The 27,831-nt window shown below is 38.6% G+C and overlaps 1 protein-coding gene across 1 annotated transcript; it reads left to right on the top strand.

The window, feature by feature from the left end:
* The first annotated feature begins 11,585 nt into the window (after window positions 1-11,585).
* LOC110963394 (neuronal acetylcholine receptor subunit beta-2-like) lies at window positions 11,586-26,001 on the top strand. Its single transcript, XM_022211756.2, has 8 exons — window positions 11,586-12,413; window positions 17,907-18,052; window positions 20,026-20,070; window positions 20,165-20,274; window positions 21,104-21,630; window positions 23,135-23,625; window positions 24,358-24,503; window positions 24,784-26,001. Exons 1-8 carry the CDS (start codon window positions 12,368-12,370, stop codon window positions 24,797-24,799), a joined length of 1,527 nt encoding a protein of 508 aa, XP_022067448.2. The 5' UTR covers window positions 11,586-12,367; the 3' UTR covers window positions 24,800-26,001.
* The last annotated feature ends 1,830 nt before the right edge of the window (window positions 26,002-27,831 follow it).

Here is a 27,831-nt window from a genome sequence, read left to right as displayed (position 1 = left end):
CATTGTGCTTTCCAGTTATTCTTTTGTCAACCAAGGATCTCCCATCTGTGCCTTAGAAATCGTCTTCTCTAATGACAAGCTCAGACGAAAACGTGAAACGTTTACAGGTTCCACCTCTTGGTGGTAGTGCAGGTCTGCTGTCCACAATGCCCTGTTTTAAATGCTAAAGTTTTATTTATTTGCTTTGTGCTGAAATCACTTCTCACCTCAGCCTGCTCAAAAGCTAACAATACTTTTCTCAAGTTGGCAAACAGTAGTTTTTATAGAAAAAAAATTCAACAAATACGTTTTAAAATGTTGGAACCTCATGTTTTTCCACAACGTACACTACCAGTGAGCAGGCTGATCTCAAACTGTGTGTGTGTGTGTGTGTGTGTGTATATATAAATACATTAATATTACATATTAATTTATATATAGTAATATATAAATTTATATTTAATAAAATAACAGTTTGCTTCTTTGCAAAATTGTATCATTTTCTGTGATTGTTAATATCCACAATTTGGTTGTTGAATTCTTAAGTGGAGGATATTTATTTTTATGTATATTTGTTATACCTACAAGTAAAATATCCTTTACTTTTACATATAACAGTACTAATGCATAATTTCAAAACTGAACTGTTCATACTTTGATTGCAACATAAATGTCAAATAGATGTTTTCATCTAATTCTTCTTTGTAGTAGTAGTATTTTAAAATTTCCCCTCCTCAACTGGGGTCCTACTTCTGACAGATAATGATCTATTTTTCTGCAGGTTAGTGAATGCGTCAAATATTACTGGTTAAACAGCACCACCGAGTGGACAGTTTTATTTGTTGCTTTTAAGGTGAATAAATCCTATAGTAATTTAAGCATAAGAGATAAAAAATAGGCCAACAAGACATCTGCCATTATAACCAAAGGTTTAGTTTGATGTGCATATTTAAAGATCATATCTAAGCCTGAATATGACTTGTCTTTGTTTCCTTGTTACCTTTGCTTGACATTGTCACATTTGCACAGTGAAGCTCAGTTTATCATGTCAGGCTTTGTTTTTGCTAATTATAGAGCAATAAAATTGATTCATACCTTTGTTTTTCCTATTACATTCATATTGTCAGCAATTTAACGCCTTATCTATGTTGGTGTTCTATTGTTTTCATGCTAATGCCTTGAAGGTGTTGCTGATGATTTTGGACATCACTGTCACCCTGACTAAGCCCACACTGAAATAACACTCGGAAAGCTGCTTTTACTGACTAACTTGTGATATCTGCAACATTAGCTTAAGCATTTTAAACACTTTGCATTTAAAAGCTGGCTGATTGGATAGTGCAAAAAAACAAAACAAAACAGGCAATCCATATGTTGAAGACTGCAGTTTTAAACTTGAACATCTTACCATTCTTGTGATGTGTAGTTACTGTGTTACCTCTATTACATTACAGTAATGTAACTAAAACCCCTTACAGCTTGTAAACAACAAGCTGTAAGGTTTTTACAGGAGGAATTTACAAGACGACTGCAGGATGCTGGTCTCTCCCTGAAAGAATCACTGCATCATCTTTTGTCTCATTGACCTTTGGCAACAGAAATGTTGTACAGTAAAACTCAGTTTAGTTAGTTCTGATTAGTCTAAACACATCTACCGTGCACCTGGTGGTTTTAGTCTCTACTGTTTTTACTTTAGCTTAAAAAGAACCTTTTCATTCATTTATTTATTCATGTGGCACGAGAATGAATAACTCTGGATTAATAAAAATGAGGCTTGAATCACTGCAAATTTTACTTATATTTATCCAGCTGTAATATAGTTGTATTCAGCACTTATGGAGCTACTATAGAATGTGTGTCTTTGTAGCATGTTTTGTGTTGCAGAAGTATTACTGGTATTTTTGGTACCACAGCCAGGAGTAAGTCACATGACCGATGACGTCTTCTGAACAGTTAATGCCTGCTTGAATCTAATAAAGTGAGAAGAAATTGTGCAGTTTCACATTACATCTTAATTCTCACTGATGCCTCTTAATTTTTAGTTTCAAGTTCAGCATGTTGTGCTCAGCATGAAGTCAACTAAATCATGTAATCGGAGAATTCAAATCCTCACGAGAATGCATCCTTTAGTGAATTTTTTACCGAGTGTTTCCTCTGCAGTGTGACGATGGCAGAGTCCAGTGTACAAGAAACAGGAATCCCAGTGAGTAAAACGTTAATTTTGTTTAGGAATCCTGTGTTGACAGCCTCAAAGTTTTACCATTGTTTTTGCAGAGATTTATACACCTGGTCTTTTACATCTGATATCAAAAAAATGACAGCCTCTGCTTCCAGAGTATACCGTGTTTTGCGTCAGTCAGAGATCACTTGTGGATAAAGGGATGCATCCTTGTCACAGCATTGGTTCAGTGTCTGTTGAGAAGATAACGGGAAGGATTTCTCACAAGTGAAATCCTAGTTTGTCTTTGTGTTTTATTTTTTGGATTTTTGTTTGTTTGCAGCATTTAAGGCAACACAGACAAGTACTGTACACTAGGGGTCAGCAATTATCTTCTGTTGTGGACTAGTTTGTTAAGCATAATTTAATTCAATTTTTTGGCGGATACAGTTTTCTGGGTATGTTGTCTTGGATTGTTTGTGGTTCCTAACTGATAGATCCTCCAGGCAAGGATACGTTATCTGGTTGACTGCTGCCCTGTGACCTTAGTATAAGATAAGGTTTTTATACTGTAGATATGTAGGTCAACACTGAGTTAGGAAACCGAAGATTGGCATGTGATATCTATTTCCGGCTTGCGTGTATTGTTTTTCTTTGGGCCACAAATATTCGCTGAATGTATATGACAGACTGGATAAACAGTCAAGTGTATGTGCTGCAGTAATCAGAGGAGTCAGCTGGTACTTAAATGACCCGAGGAAGGCTTTAGCATGCGTGCAAAAACACTGCAACGCTAAGGCTTTTCTAGCCTTATTATATCACTTAAGTAACAACTCGCATCTGATTCGAGATCAGTTTCTTAGTGTGAAAGCTGTCATAAGCTGTTATTTGAAGCATTACAATGTGACTAACTGTGTGATATTAAGAAACTGTACGATACTGTAAAAAAATAAAATAGAAACATCATTTTAGTTGTTGGTGTCAATCAAAAACCTCCCTCTCTACTTCTAGCCAGAGTGGTCAAAACAGAAGAAAAACACACTTTTGTTCCTTCTGTGCCTCTGTTTTATTCATGTGGAGCACAGGAAAAACGCACGCTATCGTCTGTGTATTGTAAACACGTCAGGCACACAAGTTAAGACTCATTTTTAGCTATTTTAAATAATGCTGCACATTTGACAAAAGGCTGAGGTGTCTGTCATACCCTGGGTGTGTCTGCTCATACAGGATGTTTTGCACAGTGACACATGCAAAGTTTTACTGTTGGTATAAGATCTCTGGTTGTCCAGGATGTTGTGGTGAAACGTGAACTAAAGCTGCTGCTTCAACTGCTGCCTTTAGCAAATGGTGCCGACGGTGTGGCTGAGTTCCCGTGCGTTCCTTTATTTGACTATTGTCTTTTTATGAGTGTGCCTAAGCTCTCTGAAACTTCCACATGGCGACCTGTGACCACATTTCATGCCGCTCTGCCTCTTAACAATATCTGAGGGCAGTTTTTTTTCAAATTTGTTTACTCAAAGCGGAAAACATGTAATTCTTCATTTAAAAAACAGACATGCATATTTGTCTGTGTTTTCTGCATTCCTCCACAAGACTCAAGAGTGGGCAGTGTTAGATATTACAAGCTTATGTTTATTAGGATTTACAGTAGTTTTGCATTTACATTTCTTTCTACAGTACATTTGTGGGAAAAAAAAACCCATCTAAGGTCTCATGAACAGTATTTTGCTGGAGGGCCCGATTTGCTATTTGCAAAGTCCACTGAAGTTGACAATCAAAGGAACAAGGCGTTGTGAGGGCATGGAAGTGGGATGAAGCAGCGGTTGAGTCTGTCTGCTGCTCCTCACATTAATTTACACGAAGATGAACAATTCCAGTATTCTCTTTTATGTCTACTGTCTGTGCCATTCAGAGATTGAACATAAGAGCATGACACTGAGGAGTCCCAAGGCCTTGGTTTGGGTCAGGACAAGTCCAGGCCCCTGCACACTGCAGAGAATCAGCCACTATACATCATGTAGCCTCAGCTTTACTACACAGAATCTACGCCTCAGCAGCAAGAACAGGGTCGACTTTAAAAGAATTCTCTGGAGCCAGAAACCTTTTTTTCTTGCCATTCCACTGATTAATTATTCATTTCTTTCATTTAAAATTTTAAAAACCCACTTCTGTCAAAGACTTGCATATTAGATTTATTTAAAGACAAACCAAACAGATTTTGTATTTCACTTTGTGCATCAGCAGTATTAAAAGGTGGGCAGTGAATCAAAATTTTAAACCCCATCTTTTTATCATTTATTTAACATCACATTTGGTTGTTTTTTTTTTACATCTGTAAATTTCAGAAAAAAATTGAATTTATTTGTGTTTGTCTGCTGTTTATTTTATGCTTTAAATGTCTAACTGTCTTACTCATTTCAATCTCAGTTTAATTTACACACTAAATATTTTTATCTACTTCTGGTGAAGTTACGGAACTTTCTGATTTCTTTCGACATTTAGTGATCATTTGAGGAAGCAGTTTGAGCTCAAGGTCCACTTATGAGCTATTCAGAAGCTTCTCACTGCATCACACGTTCCTTATCAGCACAGATTTGCAAATGATCTGTACGTGTTCAAACTTAGTAACTGTAGAATTATATAACCTCACAATTGTTCTTTAGTTTCAAAAAACTTCATGTTGTGTCACTTTACAGTTATTTCTGCCTGATTTTTTTTTTTTTTTTTACAAAAACATGTTTGAGTTTAGCCAATTTTATTGAGAAATGACAGCAATACAATAGAGTGAGTGAAAAATGGTAAATGTTAAATGACTAATTTTGAAAGTAGATTTTTTTTTAATCATTCCATTATGTTGTCACCATCAGCTAGAAGAACAATGCTTTTCTTGAAGAACAGTGTGTTTTTTTAAATAAAAGATATCTGCATAGTTAGGTAGCTTATTCTTTCCTGCGCTGTTTCTAAAACAACAAATATTCATAATATGTCCAATATCCTAGTGATGCAGTCTATGAATAAGACTCAAAAGGCATGCATTTTGATGGAAGACTGTTGTAATAACATTACATTATTGGCCGATCAGAACAGACTAACTACCTCCTCCAAGGCATTTAGAGATGAGACGCAAATGAATCTGTGTCTCAGTAACTGTTCCCAGTTTGTCTGGCTGCCTGTGAAAAATATATCTAAGTCATTAAAGTTACCTGGAAAAAGCAAGCAATTCAGAGTAAGTTTTCTGCAGATATAAAGATCACATATCTTTTGGCTTATCAAAGATGTGACACAGCCTGAACTTTGGTGCCTTGACTGAGGAGGAAAAGAATAATACATACAATTGAAGTATTAAAACTAAAATCTCTTCTCTGTCAGGCTTTTCTTTATGTCTGTAGAATAAAGACACAAATCTGCAGCTACATCTTATCTCCATGTACACCTGTATCACAGAGTCTGTACACAGGGCCTTGGAACAGCATCAGATGTGTGCTGAATCAGGCCAGAATCAATGGAACTGGCCTGCAGTGGCTGCTATACCTAAGATCCACAATTTTTGTATTTTCTGGTTTTAAGTCAGCACGCTTGATTCAGAGCCTCAAGGTGATGGTCAGCTGAAACGTCATGCTGAAAATGATGCTTTAAAAGACTCTATGCACACAGACACTGACTTTCCTTCAATTAAGTATGCAGCAAAAGCAGAGTTGTACAGTTTATACTTCTGAGTAAACAGAAATATTCAACATACCTGAACTTGGAGGATTTCACCAACGGACAGAGACCCATAATGTCTGTGCTGCAGGTAGTTATGCAGACTCAGATCCAGGAGATCAAACTTGAGACAAACGGGTGTTTCGCTGAAGAACAAACCATTCCATCTTACAAGATCACATCTGTCAGGATCCAGAGTCTGCAGGGATCTAAGAACTGAAATAATGTGTTCTCTCTTTTAGGTGTTTGTTAGAATTGTAGCAGCAACATTCTGAATGAGTTGCAAATATTTAATGGTCTTGTTATGATCTTACAGTAATCTACTCTTTATTAAAGCATGACTGAGTTTTTCTAAATCTTCCACAGTGTCTTAGTTTGGTATTATGTTGCCAGAATGAGGATTTTTGTTACATCTTTAATATGGCTGCTGAAATGTAGATCTTCATCCATGATTGCACTGAGATTCTTGACCTGTTTATGACTTGTTGGTGCCCTGGACTCTTGGTAATCAGATTTTCACAATGACAAAAAATTAATTTGAACTTGCGAACAAAACAACAATAAAAATAAGTCACAGGAAATTATACATGTGCACATTTGTTTGCATAACAGCACAATTTGGATGCACATATCAGTAAAAACCCATTTGTATATTTATTACTTATTTTTGATGTTGGTTCAAACACAGAGAATGTGAATAACTGGAAATACAGAAAACTGGAGATGTAGGATGAAAACAGAGGTTTGGCAGTGCAGCAATGTTTTCCTCATAAATACAAATAATGCCCTGATTTTTAAAAAAAAAAAAAATAGTGTTGAAAAACAACATAAAATGTGGGATGTAATTAATTGGTGATCTTGTGCTCAATCTGTACGACTACACTTGTAAGGTACGTGAAGGAGAGCGCAGGATTCCCTCAGGCTTCAGTCCTAGACACCATCTGCTTCTCACTCCAGTTTGCCTTATCACAACATCCCACACCTATCATTAGTAGCTACGCCTATGACACTCAAATCTACTTTTCTCTCCCAGCCCCCCCAGCCCTCAGGCTGAGTTGTATATCTTGTTGGATGGAAGCCAATCAGCCTCAGATTCCCTCTGAGAACGACACATTGACTCCCTTGAAGATTCTGCCTTGCACATAACCTTTGCATTACAACTCGTGGACCCACAGTGACTCCTTTTCAGGATCTCGGGCTGATTTTAGAAAACAATCAATCAAAGCTCAGCCGACCTGTCAGACTGTTTCCACTCAGTCACTATCACTGATTCTGCCTTGTGTCTGCTGTAGTTACTTTCCATTTAAACTCACACCTTCAGCGCCTACTTTACATTTTCTGCTAGGCCATCATTACATCTCATACAAGGATGCATCTCATGGTTGTTACAGCCTCTTTGCTGTCTGCTTATCCTGCTACCACAACCCTAATGGTCTATGCACTGGGATCCAGACTCACACACTACTCTGGCTGGACTGCATAGTTACTCTCTGCTACTCCATCTATGCCACATTTTATTTGAAGCTTTTTGCAGGCGGTGAAGTCTTCTAATTTTTGGTACAAATGTCAAGCTAGACACCAAGTTTATTCATGAAAATCGCTTAACATTTCTATATTTCTTTTGGGTCATTCCACCTCAATTTATGAAATCATAAAAAAAAAAAAAATCACGCCTGACCACTTCATGTTAGTCAGATTGGTTTTCTGTGCATATGTATAAAGTTAAACATGTATAACATCTATGTTTATAGGCATTATTAGTTTATTTTTTATTATTTTTGAGTAAGAAATTCTCAAAGGGGGGTGGGGTCATGCTGATTTTTGTGTGTGGAGCAGAGTTTGAAGTGCCGTAACTTGAGGAATAATGTAGCAACAATCCTGAAACTTAGCAGGCTATTTTGTTTCTCATAAAGTATGCCTTTGATTGGCACTATACTCTACATTTGCAAATTTCCTATTAGTGCTAATCAGAGGAAAAAAGGGTGAAAAACAGAATTTTTGGGGTAAAAAAATGGAAAAAATATTATTATTATTATTATTATTATTTAACCAAATTTGCATCATCATATAACTGCTTTGTATTGTTTTACCAGACCATTGAAGCCAGTATGTACACATCAATGAACCTGCAAAACTCCAGATTTGGCTTGAAAAAAAAAATGGCACAGAAATCGACATGACCCCCCTGTCTTTGAGAATTTTGAACTCAAAGACTAATGTTACCCATGACCCTGGATTCTACACATGATCAACTCATTCAACATTCACCCTGTAAAACGTCTTCAGTTTGAAGATGGTCAGGCGTGGGGGAGACTCTTGTTGGGTGGGGCATTTGGTGAATTGAGATAGAAAGACCCTTTTTTATGAATGTCATCTTTTTCATTTGAAAATGAAATGAAAGAAGGATTCTGTGATAATGACTGACAGTCCAGCTGATCTCTCCACTGGAGCTGCTACCATTAGTACTCTCAGGTGTGTGCTTATGAATGGCAAGGAAAGTTTTTTGCTGCAGGCTCAGCAACATCTTCCACCACTAAATGGACCATATCTGAATAAACACAGATTAAAAACTGACAAATACAGAGCTCTAACAGTGTAACTCCTCCTCTGTGTAATATGCTGATTTATTGATCATATTGTGTCCTGACCATAAATACATAAATATGGCAGGTAATTCAGCACTTTTTATTTATCAGCCTGAAAGCCGGCGGTGTGGGACAGCGGCAGTGATGGAGAAGGAGAGTTAGTGAGGGAGGCTGTTGTGAATCGCTGTAAAATGTGGCACCCATGTGCCAGTTAACCTGACTGAAGCAGACACTCTCTTCCATTATGGCAGATTGAAATCTCCACTGGGCCATGTAAGGGAGTAATGTGTTATATGGCCTGGACCGTGATGGATTCATGCCCATGCTAACCACATCAATAAGGGCTGTGAGGTAAATATCTTGTCATTTTTTGAAAAAATTATGTATTTATTTGTTTATTTTAATTCTGTTTTGACAATCATTTCTGTTTTAGGAGATTATTTTGTCTGTAGGATAATATACATGCATGCATTCAAATTCTTTTGCATCAAAAGTAGCTTAAAAAACATGGAAAAATGCTAAACAAGGAGTAACAAACACTCTTCGTCCACCTAGATAAGACGAATCCATGCTTCTGATTGCTATCCACTGAATCAAGAGTGGTTTATTCATGAGCCACAAGCAGAAATGTCTAGAAAGTGGTGCAGTATGTTCATGTCTTCTCCGCATTATTGCCTTCACACCAAAGCTTTTCTGTCTCTTCACTGTGACTTCTGCAGTAGAGTGGTCCGCAACATGACTCTCCTCTTACTGTGGTAGCCATGCACCCAGTCCACTGGTTAAAAATACTCTTGTGTGAGCCAAACTCACATCATGCACACAAGTATAAAAAGCAAGCCCACACATATATGCCCCACAACTGCGTCTTATGTATAGGGGACTTGAGGCAGACGGTATGGGAAAACAAGATCAACCACAGGCACCAGCTTCTCCACAGAGCAATGTTTCTGTTAAAAAACAAAACCTGCACATTCAGTTGGAAAGTGAAAAGGAATAATAGTGCACATTTTGAAGGGAAATAGAAAATTATCATGAAAGTTCAAGGTAGATGGCCTGCTGGCAAGGCAAAACCAGGCAAATTTATAGCACTGTTCATGCCCAAACGCAACCCAAAGTGCTTTATCGAATGCAGAAGGAAAAGTTCAGAACACAATGAAAACAAGCAAGCAAAAGCACACAAAATAAAACTAATTAAATTATTGAAAAGCAATGATAAACAGGTCAATCTATAAGTCTTCTTGCTCTTCTGGCAATTTGTTTCGTGTTTGAGCAGCACAGAAGCTAAAGGCAGCTTCGCCATGTTTGATAATGAATAAATACATAAATCAGGACCTGGAGCAATTTCCAGCCCTCACATTTTTGTGATTTTGAACAGTAAGATTCCAATTTTTGCTGATGCAGTTCACACCGAGGTCAAATTGCAGAATGTATGATCACTGTCTGGCTTGGTGACCATTTGGCAGGATGTGCTGCTGATTCCCCATGTTTCTCTTTTATTAACATTGGCTTTAAAATCAGTATCAGAAAGTGTTTTATTACCAAATAGACCTTCACATATAAGGAATTGGACTTGGTGTTTTTTAAATGTATAACAGTAAACAGCGACATATAGATTAAAAAAATGTTGCAAGTCAGTAGGCAGTAAATGTTACAAGCCAAATTAGCAGCAGGTGTAATCAAGAGATTGTAAGTCATAGAAAGTAATAGAAGTGCTGCCAGTGTGGAGTAATGACAAATCAATTGCCTGAGAACGAGCAAGGTAACATAATGTATTATATAAACAACATAAAATGTGCAAAAAAGATAACTGTATTGCTTTATTTTCTCTATTTATGATTCCTGTGCTTAAGGATTAATAATACAATTTCAAAATCAGCCAGTAGTATTCCTATAAATGTTTTTCTTTAGAATAATGACTTCATTTTTAGATGTAATATGTGCAATGCATGCTGCCACCACATGACACCAAAACAACTTTACTGTGCCTCTATTTTGATTCTACAGGACTGTGAAGCTCCACTGGAGGGATGGAGCCACATGCCTCCAAAAGAAATTCCTGTTTTGATGGTGGTGGTGCAGAGAACTGTCTAAAATTTGAATTTCCCTTCGGGGATGAATAAAGTGATTCTAAATTCTGAAAAAAACAAAAAAAACATTTGTTCTGAAATCTTCCATAGTTGTGTTCAACTTGGATTAACATTTGGTGACCGTGAAGGCCGTAGCAGCCGCGACCCTGTGTGCCCTGTGGATGGGAGCATCTCCTGGAAGAGACCACTCCATCACAGAAAGAGTTGTTTCACCATAGGACAAAGAACAGCTTTGTAATGGTTTGCAGTGATCATTAAGTCTGAGGGAAAGAGGGGACCCAAACCATGTCAGCAAATTGCTCTCTACAGCACATCAGGGCCACCAGACCCCCTCATTATAGGCGCAAAAGGGTCAAAAAGACAAGGGCACACAAAACAAACAGCCTGCATAGATCCAGAAACAACACATACAGAAAATGTGAAACAGTATTTACAACCTGTAGTATAAAGATTTCAATATGAAGTGATTACGTGAGACCTCTCATAACCAAATATTTCAAAAACTCCAATAACAGCAGCACAAGTAGGCTCATCTTGGATTCGGAGAGGTTCACACCAAACACAGAACGTGGATGTGGAATGTGATTGTACTGAATCGTATTTCACAGATGTGGCTTCTCAAATATGACACTACAGTTCAGAATCATGCTTAGCTACAAATATGATAGCGATGACAAACAAATGATAAAACAATGAAACTGTGTGTGTTTTCTGGGAAGTTTAAGAGGTCTCCAGATTCAGGGCTAAAGAAAACTTCACATCACCTATGTACTCTGTGCTTGAATTGCTGAAAAGAAAGTCTTACATACTTTTTAATTTTATTTTATTGTTTGATTCTGTATAACATAATGTTCCTTGCTTGTGCTGTCAGCTCTCTGCTTTCCATCTGGTTTTAAACAATGTGTTACAACTCATCACACTTTATGCTATCTAAGCCATCATTAGAACAAGTGTGGTGATGTTTTTCAGACAGTAAACGCCTCTTATTCCATTACATAGGTGTACAGAATCCTATTTTCTGGTTGAAGTCATGTGTAATTTATCATTTTCCCCCATGTATTGTTTGTTTGGGTTCATATAGTGGCAGGAGAAGTAGGTTGTTAGAGCACCTCTGGCAGATAGAGGCCAACTGGAGCAGACTGACAGCTGTACATCCGTGCGTGACGTGAATCTTCTCCACTCCGAAGCTCAAGGAGCACATTGCTAACACCACCCCTCTCCGATCCCTCCTCCTCCTCCTCCTGGCTTCTCCTCCTGCTTCTCCTTCTGGCTTCTCCTCCGGGCAACACGGGGGTTCGTGGAAAAAACGAGCGGGCAGGCTGTGCACGCTGGTTTCAGCAGCTGCGCCAATTTCGTAAGTTCTTTGCGCTTCATCAGAGGAGGAGAACAAACTTAAGGCGAACCCCGGTGCTTCAAATACACAGAGAAGTAAGTTTAACGCGGACTTCTCTTCTCTTCTTTTGGACCACAACAACCTGACACTCATTTGGACCGCTGGATTTGGATCGAGAGCGGTTTAAAAGGAACAGCGGCTGGTTTGTTGCTGATGCCGAGCCGCAAAATGGACAACACAACTCCTGCAGGACGCTGTGAATCAACGGGGCATCACGTTGTCGCTGGGAAATTAACATTAGAAAGCCTCTTTACTGGAGCCACTGAAGTTTCTTTTTACGCTGCGTAAAATTCCAAGACAAGACACCGGACCAGTGAATGTGGCAACAAAGAAACTACGAGATTCATGTTGTATATTTCCATCATTCACATTCAAGGGACCTCTTTGTCTTCTCTCTTTTTTTTCTTTTTTTGGGGGACTGTATAAGAAACTAGCAAGTTTTACACGGTGAAGCAGAAAGGAGATGACTACCAACACCGCTGTTATGCTTTTCATTCTCTCTCTCACAAGTGAGTTTACTTTATATTCTCTACATTTAGTAATGTTTATGTAGGTGATGCGGCATGTGATGCACAAAACATGAAACTGTTTTCCAAAGGTGTAGCTTATTAATGCAACAGACGCTGTCCATGGTGCTGACATACACATCATTTCACCATGACGCAGAGACATCTTTGAAAAAAACGAAGTTTAAAACGAACACCATATTCTCTCTCTCTCTCTCTCTCTCTCTCTCTCTCACTCCCCCCCCCCCCCCCCACCTCCAGCTGAAGAGGAAGTTGATTTGATTAAGTCTCTCTGAACTGTGCATGTAACTTGCTAACATCAATGGAGGCACAACCCAATCTGAAATTAACTCCAAAGGCTGGGCTACAGGCTGTCTCAGATGCTTCTTTGCTCTCAAGAGATAATTAGATTTTATTTTAACAGCAGACGCTGATATGGTTTATGCTAATTATTATAAGTGAGTAAAATTTACTAGTAACTTTTTGGTATTTTTTGATATTTCTTTGCAGTGTTTAATATTCACAAGGATCTTTTAAGACAACATTTAAGGCAATTATTGCAAAATCCGAAGAACTAAACTGGTGATAATTTCATATCAATCTGTATTTTAAAAATTGTCTAGTAGCATAGCCAGAACTTTAGTGTGGATTATTCATTACTAAAGTCTCATCACAAGGAAACAAGGAATGGTTTGTTCACCAAAATAGTCTGATCTGTTCTGTTGTATTTTCATGTATTTTACTCCCTTTTTAATTATTCATATGACCATTTTCTTCCCCTGTGTAAGTTAGAATGACATTTTAAACCCTTGTCCATATATCAGAAAATACCTTTAAAAAACTGCATTCACTTAATTTGTACTCATAGGCAAACCAGAGTCTTAAATAACCCACTGTTGTGTAATTTGTGTGTATTTGTAGTCTACACTCCTCCTCAAGCTGTAGCTGCTGCCACACATAAACATCAATAAGGAATATCAAGGACATGACCTTTGTTGCCCTCAGTAGTAGATACAGTAGTTCCTCTCTGTAGCTTTATTTTTTCCTTTAAATAGCATGTCAGCTTTCCAGAGGCTTGGATCAGTTTCCTAAAAAAGGCATAGTGGCAGTTGTTTTACATAAACTCCTTTTTCTTTGTTTGAATCCTGTAAAATCTGACTCATAGTGTTCAGAGAATCCTTACAGGAAAGAGGTGGATGTGACGTTTGTTTGCATTTCTGAGTTTGGCAACCACACTCTTTGGAAAGACTTCTACTGCAGGTTGAGTGTGCAGTGTTCATACTCTTAAAATACTCATACGTAAAAGCAGATGGGCCCTCTGAATAATTTACAGAGGGCTATTTCCTACCCAACTACCAAGAACGCAGCATCGCCTGTCTTTTAGGCAAAACACTTGGACTGGGTGTCTCACTGTCCTAAAAGAAGAAGTTCCTTTTATTAACCTGACCTCAATTCAGGTTTTGTTCTGTGGTGTGTTAAGTTTTGTATACTGTACTCCTGAAAAAAATGATTTAGTTTGAGAACTAGATTTTAGCTTTAGCTTCTGAGCCAGACTTACACTGCAGGAGTTCTTTAAAAACAAAAATTCATAAAGCCAAAAACCTACCAAAATTTGAACTGTCAGCATTTGTATCATCTCTGCAAAACCAGCGGGACTCTGACGAAGATCAGCTATGACAGGCAACATAGTCTAGCATTATTTTTCAGCATCCATCAAGGCAAAGATTCCCTGGAATTGAGGTCTGAATGATTTAAAGGGTATAATACACCTAGAAGGCGCACAGCACTTCTCTGTGTTTTCCACCATGTTGTTGTGAGTGTTTGCATTTCCCCGAAGGCCTGAGGCTCTGACTGGACGTTGTACTACGAGATGATATTTTGTACTAGTCCGCAGTCACATCAGCGTTTTAAGTGAAGCTGCTGTAAAGCATTAACATTAAAAAACTCTCATTCGATTTTGCATTTCGAAACCAACAGTATGGAAATTACTGGAAGCTATGCTGTACTCGGATTGTAAAATGGAGAAGGAGCCTCTTCACTTTACAGTCCACATACTCTGGACTTAATAAGGAACCTTTTTCCAACATTTTCTTATAGGGACTGTACCTATACTTAAAACTGTAGTCACGTATTTGCAAAAGTCAAAACGTCTACTAAGAATTTCAACCCTCCTCTTACTCATTCTTTTGCTTTTCTGTTTTGAGTCCGTTACTGAATGAGCATAGACATGTGTTAGCTCTTCACACATGCATGCAACACAAGCTTAAATGTCAACATGAACATAAACCTAAAATTTAATTCGCCGTGGCTGCATCCGTGAGATGGAGGTAACTAAGCTATTAGCAACTTTGAACGCAGCCATTAATCATCAGCCTGCATGGTACATGTGCCTACACAATGCAACCATCTAGAACACATAGATATACTGCATTACATGGAAAATGAGTTAAAAACTAACCTGTGCAGGAGCTGCTTTAGTGACACTGACATGGTTCAGTTGCACTTATTGTCAGATTTGCTTTCTTTTCTTTGGGCTCACTTTGCAGTGTGGGCAGTTGTCACCAATGCAGAAGCTGCAACTTTTTCTGCTGGATTTTCTACTGAGTGGGGCTTTCCTCCATCTGGATGGACATACATGTAAATGTGCATTTGAACAGCCAGTAACAATGATGCCCACACTCCATTAAGACCTGTGATTGGCCAAAATCTTCTAACATAAGCTAAACTTCTTGGTCTTGAAAACAGAGTTAAGATAATGGGCAAAAATCAAGTTTCTTCTTCAGCTGCTTGAATTACAATACCCTTAAAGGTTATTACTATTATTTTTGCCCAGTGACATCAAAAATACCGCCTGCCCTAGCTTTATGGGGAAGCACCCCACATTAGTATGCGTTTACAGGTCTTGAGGATATGTGGAAAAAAACTTGTATAAAGCCTTTTATGACTCCAGAATGAGATTTGAGGAATCTGATAAACAGCTTTAAGTTATGCTATTTGAGTCAGTGCCACCTTAATCGAAAGATTTCAGATTTAATTATAAAAAACATAATCAGATGGTGTGAGAATTACAAGAAAGCAATCCATTACTTGAGGCTCTACTCATGAATCTCTGAACAGATTACATTTAGTTTACAGGCAGTCAGGTTGCATTGTGGGTAATGTGGGTACCGTGTTTTGACAGTGAAGAATATATGTAATAAAGGAGAACACATGAGTGGCTCTGCTGTTGATGATTATTTCCCAGAGTGTCCAGACTGAGTATGATAGTGTTAGCCAACAAAAGTAGGATTTATCACAGTCATGTTACCTTAAGAATTGGTCATAGATTCAAGTAAAGCATCCAATAAATGCCAATAAAGTTTGTTTTCAGAGATCAGCTGCTAGGCAACCAGTTACTGTTCCTGGCCAAAAAATAGCTTCATAATCCCGTGTAACAGGGCACCATCATCACAAGGCAACGATGGAAATGGATTGGACACACACTCCGTAAAGACCCACAGTCAATCACAAGAACAGCACTGCACTGGACCCCAGATGGCACAAGAAAGAGAGGAAGACCAAGAACAACATGGAGAAGAACAGTAGAGGGTGAGATGGAGGCCATGCAGCACTCTTGGAGTTCATTGACAAGGCTGGCCCAAGACAGGCAGAAGTGGAGGAACTTTGTTGCTGCCCTACACACCACTTGGTGTAAAGGATGATGATGATGATGATGATGAATCCCGTGTAAGACAGAGCCAAGCTAACCGCTCCCCTTTGTTTTCGGTCTTTATGCTAAGCTAAGTTACAGTCTGAAGCTAATTAATGTAGAGAGACAACTTACCACAATTGCTTTCATTGCAAAATCAACATTTTTAAAATCTATTCTTTTTGTCTTTACACAGAATAAAACATTAGTGTGCTGTGTAAATATTAGAAATGTTAAATATATAAACCTTATTGCTTCATGTATGTGACAGTATGAGTTCCAGTATAAGCTCCATTATTGACACCTGGTATTTATTAAAATATTACACTGTAATTTGCGTGCTGTCATCTAAAGCCTTACCATATGTCCATGCACTTACCACAGGTCATTGAGTCATTAATGGATTATAAAAAATTACACAGACATGTAAAAGGTCCTCGGTCTTTTGTTTTACACTCAAACTGAAGGAGACACAAAACGAATACAAATGAAACTGAATCTTTGTGATCCTTTTGTGTCTCCTTGCAGATTTTTGTCTTTTTTTGCAATAGTTTGTCTGTTCATGTTCATTGCGTGTCGTTTAACTCAGTTTTAATCTGTAGTTATTTTGAATGTTTTTGCAGTTGTTTTGATCTGTATGTGCTTATGTTGCATCCTTTTTAATTGGTTTACATCTCTTTTGGGATTCTGCCACTGTTTTCTCCGTCTTTGTAGTTTTATTCCTTCTCTTTCGTGTTTTTTCTGGTTGCTTGATTCATTTGCCGTTTAGAAATATGAAACATTAATTTGAATGGAGGCTCTGGACCAGATTCCCTTCATTCCTGCTCTTGTTCAGTAGTCCACTGAGTTGTACAGAGCTGTTTTAGATGAAAAACAAATGTGAATAATTAGATTAACCTTCATTTTAACCAGTATGTTTCTCTCACGCAGAGATTCTTCCGGTTCGTGCTTGGTGGCAAACCATTTATCCCTAACAAGTTAAAATAAACTGACGATTGAAGATATTTCATTTTGCTCCAATAGATTTACTTGCCTCCTTTCAACTGGATCCACTGACGTTCATGCTGACATGAAAAAATGAACCAGCAGGGTGCTGCAGAAAAAACAGACCATCCACGCTCAGCGAGCCTTCGCTGCATGTAATCTTACAAAAACAGACAATTCATGTGGCACAGAGGAGGAAACAGTGCAGATATGAAACATTCACTGCACCGTCGTCAGTTTGTTTGACAATGTGGACTTAATGGCAGCAGGAGCCAACAGAGTGGGTCAAAAGCATTTTGCTTCTGACTTATTCATACAATCACTTTTACATAACCAATAATTTAGGGCTGAGGAGACACAATGCTTCAGGGATCGTCTCACAGGGATGGATGCATGACTGGATTTGTATTTGTTCTTTTGCTCTAAAACCCTGCAGTAAAGCATCAAACTGCAAGACTCAAACACCCAGACACTTACTGAGAACATGCGATCCAGGCTTAATGCTCTTTGGTGATGTTGCTACGTTTAGGGCCAACTTGTTTATACACAAACGCACACACACAGGATACGGTGACATTTCTGTGTGTGCTTTTAGTGTTAAAACGAAAAGGAGACACGCTACCCCTCCAACTGGAGTTATGGTTTGCTCCAGGACAAACACATGGCATTTATTTATGACATTAATAACTGGCTGACTGCTAGTGTTCTTCTCAAGCAGAATAGTGAATTTAGATGCAAGCATGTCTGTATTATAAAGACTTCACACTGAGATGCATTCTAAGGTTTGCAGCACTTTTTGAGAACTGTTTTCCTAATTTCTGTAGGCAGCAGGGCAGAGAATGCAGAGGAGCGGCTGGTGAACTACCTGTTGGGCCCTGAGCGCTACAACAAACTGATCAGACCAGCCGTCAATAAGAGCCAGCAGGTCACCATCTCCATCCAGGTGTCTCTATCTCAGCTCATCAGCGTAGTGAGTATATGCACAAATGTTACATACACACATCAGAATCTTTGGGGCCTTGATAAGCAAGATATCTGCTTTAAAACCTTTGTAGTTGATGTAGCCATAAAAGAATTACACACAAATATAATAGCTGAATCTGAATCAAGTTTTCATTTCTCTGCAGCAGGTTCACGATGCTTAAACCGGATAAAAGTTGTCACTTAGTGCACGTACAGGCCATAAAACAGCTGTTTATGATTTATCACACTTTTCTCCTGTACCTAATCTGCCCATTTAATACGGGGTCAATTACACTGAAGAACACAGCTGACATGAAGAGTCCATGTTTGTTTGGTATTTGAGCACTTTATGTTTCCATGAAGAGTCAAAAATGTTACAGAAAAATTGAAGGCTTATAGTTTGCCTGACTTGTCTTGAGTGATGATGCATATTTAAGCAGTTTTCCCCTCAGGGATATAAAGTATATCTGATTCTCATACAAAATTACATCACCAATAAGTGCAATATGACAAGAAGGCGTTTCCACTTATGTTTGACCTCTTCACACCACATTGTGGGTACATGAAGGCCACTTTATTGACATCTTAATTACTCTTTACTTTTATTGCATCCGTTGAAGCAAAACAACTGTTATCATGTCTATTGGTTAATCATGGTTGTTGACATAGAGAGTGTCTAAATAAGGCATAAGGTGTTACCATCTCACAATGAGCCAGCATGTAAAAAAAATAACAGGAATCAGCCATTGATAATTGTACTATTTACACCTGTGCTTCAGTGAATTGCCCACAGTCTTAACCACTGAGCCACCAAAATTCTGTTTACACTTGTACGTAGAAATCTGAGACACTGTGGTGCAACAGCCCTCAAATTCAAGACTTTCACAAACTATTAACATCTAACGTAGCTCCTCTGGTTGGCTGTAGCTGCCCAGCTGGGTTCAAACACTGTCCAGTTAGAAAAATAGAACATAGCTAAATAGAGGCATTCTAGTGGCTAATGTTTGCAAGTCTGCTGTAAATAATGCGACTTTAGAGTGACAGGCAAAAACATTTCCCCTAAAGCTAGCCACAACTCCCCATCTTCCACTGGCAAAGGAAACAAATGAAAAAGTCACTGAGAAGCTAAGTTTAGGCCTGGTTTATCTTGTATGTCATAGCAAATGGACTGGCTGAGATCCATAAATATAACCTAAGTACCTTTAGCCTGCACGAATGATATATGCAAACAGATTGAACAGCACAATGTCAAAGTAACTGTAATTTCTACCTTTGTGACATCTGAAAAATTGTTCGAAAGTATGTTATTTTCCCCAAAAAAATATTTATGATTACCGGTCCCTGAAGGTGTGCTTTGGTATTTGGATTTAAAGGCATTAGAGGAGATTTAATTTCCTACGACTCTGAACGTAGCATGCGCATGCGCACATACAACCTCTCCCTCACCCCCCTCTAACCTACCCCCTCTTAACATTTACGAAGAAACGCCCCCCTCCAGAAACTTCCGTAGCACTCGTGAAGCTTTCTTTAACGGCTGGCTCCCCCTGGATCTTTATCTGCCATTATGTAAAAAAAAGATGAGCAAAACAAGTCACCAGCTAACTACGAAGCTATACCAAAGCAACACATACAGAAAACACGTAAGTCCAAGGCATACGTAATCTACGTAACTTGGCCTGTGCCGGAAGATTTTTGATTGACAGGAAAGGGAGCAAACCAAACGCCTCGGTCCGAGCGCTTTGATTGGCTGATGTTTTTCAGGTCCTGCCATGTCCACAGTTATTTTATTTTTTATTCTTTTAGAGACCATACATACAAGTCCACTAAAGGTCAGTATATTCATTTTATGTGAATCAGACAAATTAAACCAAAAAAACATCCTCCATAATGCCTTTAACCTTTACTATATCTAAGCCAGGAGACAACATAAAATGAATTATCATTGCTGGCTTAAAAAAGCTACACGGTGTTTTCTTGCAGAATGAGAGAGAGCAGATAATGACGACCAACCTGTGGCTGTTTCAGGTACAGTACAGTGAAAAACATACAATACTCTGCATGTACACTATACTATGTTGGTGAGATTTCAGTAATGGAGTTTGTGATGCTCTTTCTGCAGGAGTGGAATGACTACAGGCTGAGATGGGACCCAGACAAATATGGAGGCATCAAGAAACTGAGAATACCGTCTAAGCACATCTGGCTTCCTGATATAGTGCTATATAATAAGTAAGTACGGAAATCCCACCAAAGAGGAATCCAATCTGCTCCTCAGTGTATTAAAGAACACATCATACCTCTTACAATCCGTGCATGTAGTAGCCTCATATTAATGGATTACAGTATATCAGAAAATAAAAGTACTAAAAGTGCTTTTCGAAGGGGATTTTGTGTTTATCGGTCCTTGCATTCTTTCTCTTAATTTAACCAAATCTGGCTTTTACTGAGGCTGCACACTGGCTTTGGTGGTTAGCACTTCCACCTTCCGGTTCATGTCTCCCTCTTCCTGGTTTCTTTCTGCATGGAGTTTGTGTGTTCTCCCTGTACATGTGTGGGTTTTCTCCGGGTACTTCGGCTTCCTCCCACAGTCCAAAAAGATGCTCAGGTTAACTGGTAACTCTAAGTTGTCTGTAGGTGTAAATGTAGGTGTGTTTGTTTAGAGTGCATATGTGGCCCTGTGATAGACTGGTGACATGTTCAGGGTGTCCCTTGCTTTTGCCCTAAGTCAGCTGAGATAGACTCCAGCCCCCTCCCCCCGCGACCCTAATGAAGATTACTATTTGTAATGGGCGGTTGAATGGCTTTTCCTGAAATACATTAGTGATTACTCTGAGTTTCTTATCACATCAGCTGACCATAATGAAGTCTCATTGTTATCATGACAACAAAATGGCCAAAGGTCAATTCTGTCTCCATGATTACAAGATCCATATGTCTTATATAATATATTGTTGAACCACAACCTTACATGTTGATTGTAATTGCAAAAATGAAGGGTCATTTCAATAATTTTGCGTTTTTATGGACTTTCATCTCCATCATCTTCAAACTTGCCCAGTGCTGACGGCGTGTACGAGGTTTCCTTCTATTGCAACGCCGTGGTCTCCAACACGGGGGACATCTTCTGGCTTCCCCCAGCGATCTACAAGTCAGCCTGCGCCATTGAGGTGCAGAACTTCCCTTTCGACCAGCAGAACTGCACCCTCAAGTTCCGCTCCTGGACCTACGACCACACCGAGGTGGACCTCATCCTCACCAGCGACTTCGCCAGCCGAGATGACTTCACGCCCAGCGGAGAGTGGGACATTGTCTCGCTGCCGGCGCGCAAAAACGAGGACCCCAATGACATCACCTACCTGGATATCACCTATGACTTTGTCATCAAGAGGAAGCCTCTGTTTTACACCATAAATCTGATCATCCCCTGCGTGCTGATCACCTCTCTGGCCATCCTGGTGTTCTACCTGCCGTCGGACTGTGGGGAGAAGATGACGCTGTGCATCTCAGTGCTGCTGGCGCTCACTGTGTTCCTGCTGCTGATATCAAAGATTGTGCCGCCCACCTCTCTAGCTGTGCCGCTCATAGGTTAGTCATGTTTCTGCTTCTCTGTTTGCAACTGTGTGTAGACTTGGGAAACGTTAAGGATAGGAACACTTTGAGTTCAGCATATCTGCAAGTGATTTAAGCCGGTTTTCATCAAATAAACTGATATAAAACAACCTGAAACCAAACATATGTTGATATCATCAAAGTTATGATAAAAAAAACACAATTAACACAGTAACAAATAACTTTTTCACAATTCTATTGGGTTTTATAAGTTCTTTAAACTGCATCTATGTTAAATATATGTTTATTTGTTAAGAGTAGTAATATTTAGGGAACATAGGAAATAACTGTTATATCCAGGGTAAAACATGATGAACAAATAAATGTACAAGTACCGTCTGATTTAATTGTCTAAACAGCAAATAGACCTTATTTGAAACATTTGTGTCAAGCTGACAGGTTTTCATTTGAAATGTTTTATGATTTTTAAATATATTATGATAAATAAAAATGACATCCCCCAATTTTGTGATTGGTTCCAATTTAAGTTGCTATTGATGCTGCTTGCAGCCTCAGCGTTTTGCTGTTTTATGGATAAATTGAAGTACATGTACACATATCCGCAGCAAAAATTCAACTGGTGCAGCAACAGGCTCAAATAATGAAAGGCATTAAGTTTCTCTTTTAACAGAAATTTGGTTTCATTTATTAAAGTCAGTTTTTTCCCCTTGGTGTTTAACTGTGATCAGTCAGATTAAACTCTTCAAGAACATGTTTCACTTCAAAAAGCTTGAGGCATTAGCCCATCTTTAAGGCTTTTATTAAGAAACATAAGAAGCCTATTATATGATGACTAGTATTGATGGCATATGAAAAAAGAACATCAAAGTACAAGAGTCTGGAGATGCTCCATAAAATGAAACTATTTCGGTTCAAGAACAGCGACTTGGTGATTCTGTTGCACTGGTGGAATTAATGATTTGTAAATCTGCATTTTACCATTACATTTTTACAGTTTTACTGCATTTTGGTTTTGTCATGTCTTGCACTTTATTCTGCTTAACTTAGACCCACTGAAATCATTAGTAGACCTAATTAGTTTTGTACTATCTACTAGTAGTAAAAACACAACCAGTATAAAAACTAAGATGAAGAATTCTACAGCCAAGGTTACTTTTTAATGCTTTATAATATGTATAGTTTGAAATGACAAACAAAATGAAACAGTGATTCACAAGCAGTTGAAGGACAATGCTTAGTATTTGTAATTTCCAGGTCCTAGTAAGAGAAATTTAAAAAATGTGCACAAAAATCAATACTCAGGCATAAGAAGCTAAACAAACAGCTGAGCAGCACAGGCTCTGTATTAAAGAGCCTGTGTGTTGTATTTGTTCTTGTTGCTGTTGCTACTATTTGAGACTCATCCATTATTTGCTCACTGAGTAACAATTGACTAAAAACAGAAAGCAGCGCGAGGCAGAATCAGTGTTTGTGCATTATGGCATTTCATTATTTTTCTCTCTCTACGTCTGTCTCTAAGGTAAATATTTGATGTTCACCATGGTGCTGGTGACATTCTCCATCGTCAGCACTGTGTGCGTCCTGAACGTGCACCACCGCTCCCCATCCACCCACTATATGCCCAACTGGGTCAAACGCCTCTTCCTAGTCCGCCTGCCCAGATTCCTCCTCATGAGGCGTCCGGGCTCTTCCAATGTTCGCGACAAACTGCGCCGGAAGTATGCCAACCAGAGTACCTTCTGCACAAACAATTCCCAGGGCAGCACAGACAAGAGGAACTACTCCAACATCAGGCTTGGCGGGATCGGAACAGATGTCGACTCTTTCTATGTGAACGAGGACTTGGCTCACAAGTTTTGCTGGAAAATGGGTGAAATACCAGATGCAGGTGGTGGGTTCTCCGACTTCCGGAGGCCTTTGGCTGTTCAGGGGGATGCGGATCTGGTGGAGGCGGTGGAGGGAGTGAAATACATTGCTGAACACATGAAGACGGAAGACGACGACGAAGGGGTAAAGAGAGCAAACCGTTTAAAAAATGGATAAGCGGGAAGTGATAGGATCAGAAAATGAAATGAATAGAAGAGATGCAACAAGGAGGAATGAGAAAATGATGGCCATGTCTTAAACCCTCTAGTGTTTGCTTTTGTTCTGCTGTGACTATTCCAATTATCTGTCATCTGTACTTCAGAGAACCCTGCACATAATCTCATATAAACACAACCTGACTAAGCTCATCATCCCAAATTTGTGCCCTTGGGCTCCAAAACTTCCAAAAAATTCTCATGCTTCATAAATATTACATGTTTTGCAGCTGTAATTGCTCGTAGCAGGTTTTTCATCAACTTGCCTTTCTTCCTCTTGCTACCATCCATCTGCAGCACAGTTAAAAATATACCCCGATATGCGCTTGGATACTTAAAAACTCTTACAGCCTCAGTAGCAGTTAATAAAACTCAGATTTTGATTACTAACACTGTCTCTGAATAGAGTGCACTTGAACTTTGAGCTAAGCCCTACTCCATTTCCCTCCAAAATCACCGTTTGGGGCAGGGATTTAGCAAACAATCAGCTGTAAAATGGGTGAATTGTTAGGTGACAAATCAGCAGGCTTATGCTCTTCTGATCTGCAGAGGTAAAACAATGGAACTCTGAATGTCTTCTCCTACCCACACACACTTTATAAAGATGATTTGATGCGTCTTAACAACCTGTAACAGCCTGAACCTGTTGGTTTGGTTCCAGATCATAGAGGACTGGAAGTACGTAGCCATGGTGATAGACCGTCTGTTCCTGTGGATCTTCATCTTGGTGTGTGTGGTGGGAACTCTGGGACTCTTCATGCAGCCACTGTTCCAAAGCTACAACACACCCACTGCCGATGACACAGAGTGAGTCATGCACGCCCTGAAAACGCACATTAATACACAGCAACACACCTTAAGCTCGGCAAAGGCTGCTGTTTAGAACTGCTAAATATAGAAGAAATGCAGTTTTCTCTTTACATGACAAATGAGGCATTCTTCTGCAAGGAAAGTTGTCATTTCGGCTAAAGTTAGCTACTTTAACATTCATTTCAAACACTGCATTAAACAGCATTAATACTCCAGGTAATTTTTTGCAGAAAACACATATGTCATGAATTGTTTTTCTGCTTTTTTCCTTCCACAGGTATGGAGATTTCTAGTACTGCTGTGACACGAGAAACAGAACCATCACATATGCATCTCGTACATCATCTCTGGTGCTCGGATTTGATACGTAACCAGCAGTTATTGTGTTCGCAGCGGTGGACTTCAAACGAAGACCGAACCACAACAGTTTCCTCATGCATGGCTTCGATTTTTTGTCAGGCCTGTTCAACCCCTATCAAAGAAACTCCAAGGCACGACAATCTTTATGTACTTTTTAACGCTCAAAATTTAACTAACTTTCTATCGAGTCGATGAAGACAGTGCCTGTGTGCAGTTTTTGAAATGAAATATATTTTAAAATATACAAATCTCATGAAAACACTAGTAATCTGCAGTTTATGCTCTTTTTTTGGACTGACTGCACTGATGGTGCAACCTTTACCAGACTCAGTGGAGGTATGCAGGTTCCTTCTACTCTACAGCATTGTTGATATGAAAATTATACCAACATTTATCCCCATTATTTGTTGCAGCGCTACACAGTGGACCATAATTTGTCCTCTCTCTCCACTCCTTTCAAATTGAGCTTTATTACCACAGAGTGAGAACATTCAGTTCATCTCCTCCCTTTATGAAAATATTAACACACTCTCCCTTGTTCTTTGTCTTTTTCTTGTTCTGCTTCAGAAGCTTTGCGCTACATTTCCACAATCCACCTCCCAAGCAGAGCTGCGATCATTAATGTGTTATCTTATTTTGAAGAATGTGTCTTCTGCTGTTGCTTCTCCTCACCGTCTTCTACTCACTTGCTTAGTTATTCTCCTGTTGTCGTCTGTGTTTTTTCCTTTTTGTGACACATCACAAGGTCTGTCAGAAGAATCCAGATATGAAGGACATCAAGATGGACACAAATCTGGAAAATACAGATGAAATTTAAAATAACTTTGACAGTCTGAATCCTTGCGGCATACACACATACACACACACACATACACACACACACATACACATTTTTCATATTGTGCTTTACTATTTAAAAGGAAATTCCACTTGTGTGTCTGCTTCTCTGTTCAAGAGCTCAATTCTCGCCCTCACTTTTACAACTGCCTTAAACTGTTGTTTAACATCATGACAGAAGCTTATTTCAGACAGAACTGTAGCGGCACGAGATTACATATTAATGATGGTTTCACACTGACTGTATTCTAATACAATATGTTGAATTAAAAGCTGTGAGCCAGTTCTGCTCCCTCAATCATTTGTTCATGTGTTTGTTCTAATATCTTGTCTTGGATTTATTTTTTTCACAGCAGATTTTTTGACATGTAATGGAAGAAAAACCACAGATGTGTATCATAAAATAAGAATTCCTATTTAGTTGCTTTGGTTTAGGTTCTAAATATTGTACAGGTCAATATTAAACATTTATGTTTTTTCTATTACTTAATTCATGCTTCATTTAAGTTGATTTTCAGTTAATACTACAACCATGAATGTGGTTTTAATGTTTTTAAATCATGCACTGCTGTGATTACAGTCAAAAAAGAAACAAAGATAATTTGCCTTGCAAAATAAGAAAACAAACTTTTAAATGCCTTCAGATCCTGATATAAAGATTTATGATTGGTACGCAGAGGTATTTGACATCACATTTCCACTTCTAACTTCAATCCAGTGGAAAAGAAAGACAAAAAATGTCAATACATCCTTCCTTGCAGTTGAACAGTCCATAAATAAATAAATAAAAAATAAACTCATGTTTTTTTCTGAAAATTTTCCTTGATCTTGATGGAAATTGCCATAAAGTAAGGGAACAATGTGAAAAAAATTATAAGTACCAGAAAAGATTAAAAAAAAAACAGGACAGAGCAGCCCATTCATCCACATGCCAGGAAATTTAGACAGGAAATGAGGTGTTAAAGCAGGAACATCCCTTAGCTGCTGCTAACAAAGGAACATGGAGATGATGAGAGAGGGAAGTGGGAGTTGAGAAAAGGACCAGCCCAGCCTCTGGTCATTTTTATTGGAGTAAATATTGTGGCTTTGAAACCCAGAACCTGTCAAAGGAGTGAAAGTTCCCTGGTTCCCTCAGAAGCTGTGACTGTGAGTTAGTCCCAGGAGCAGAACTGGATCCACCTCATTCCAGCACCTCTTTGGCTGCTCATATGACTGCATGAATGTCTGGACCTTTGCTGGACCAGGGCTGAGATAAGTCTTCTTTTTTTCTTGCCAATCTCCAGGTTTCTTAATGTTTTTTTTGCCTCAGCTCAGGCTGCCTTTTCCTTTTTATTTACCTCTTTTCCCTCCCTCAGCTTCCTACCCCTCACTGATACTCTCATTCCTTATATACACTCACCTCCACTTTAAAAGAATTTAACTGAAGTGCTGTGAAACAAACTGAATGATTTAAAATGGGAGAATTAATCAAAATGAACTGAAAATATATTTTTTTGAACTGACATTTTTGAAAGTTTTTCTTAATTGAAAGAACTTTTCGATTTTCTTTATCTGGACACTAAAAATGTAATTATTTTTTCAGTTTCTGTTTTTTACTTGGGATTCTGTTCATTTAGTGGACTTTCATCTATAAGATATTTGTGTTTAATTTTGACTGGAGTGGTATTTAACCTGACTTATACAAACAAACAAAAAAAAAGAAAAGAAAAAAGAAAATAAATTGATGACTATGGTTTCTGTCTGTCCTGTGTGGATTTGGAGTTAAGCTATCCAGGTTATCCCTCTAATTAGTTGTGAAAATATCTTTTAAAGTGACCGGTGAAAAATAACCTTCTAATATAACTCAGATTAATTAGAATATTAGGAATACCTTTCTGCTACAGTAGGAAAAGTGAACAGTGGGATTGAAGGAATCTGACTAACACTAGGCTACATAATCCTGCACTGGTGGGCGTTGTGGGTGTTGTCATGGATGGTGCATTTCTTATCTCCGTTCCTTTTGTAAAGGTCAGACAAGTATCTGATGCTAAACAGGATAAGAAAGGAAGCACTGAAGAACCTTTTCCTGAACATTTACAGAATTCAATTAACTCCTATCATGGCTGCCACTAAGGCCACTCACTTTGGA

This window comes from Acanthochromis polyacanthus, chromosome 3 (assembly GCF_021347895.1).
Source record: "Acanthochromis polyacanthus isolate Apoly-LR-REF ecotype Palm Island chromosome 3, KAUST_Apoly_ChrSc, whole genome shotgun sequence".
Taxonomy (NCBI): domain Eukaryota; kingdom Metazoa; phylum Chordata; class Actinopteri; family Pomacentridae; genus Acanthochromis; species Acanthochromis polyacanthus.
This window is presented reverse-complemented; position numbering and strand designations above follow the sequence as displayed.

Bases quoted from the DNA above. Each gene is read 5' to 3' on its own strand.
- LOC110963394 (XM_022211756.2), top strand. From the start codon at position 12,368: ATGACTACCAACACCGCTGTTATGCTTTTCATTCTCTCTCTCACAA. The intron at 12,414-17,906 runs GTGAGTTTACTT...TAATTTCTGTAG, and splicing joins TTTCATTCTCTCTCTCACAA to GCAGCAGGGCAGAGAATGCA. The intron at 20,275-21,103 runs GTAAGTACGGAA...AAACTTGCCCAG, and splicing joins GATATAGTGCTATATAATAA to TGCTGACGGCGTGTACGAGG.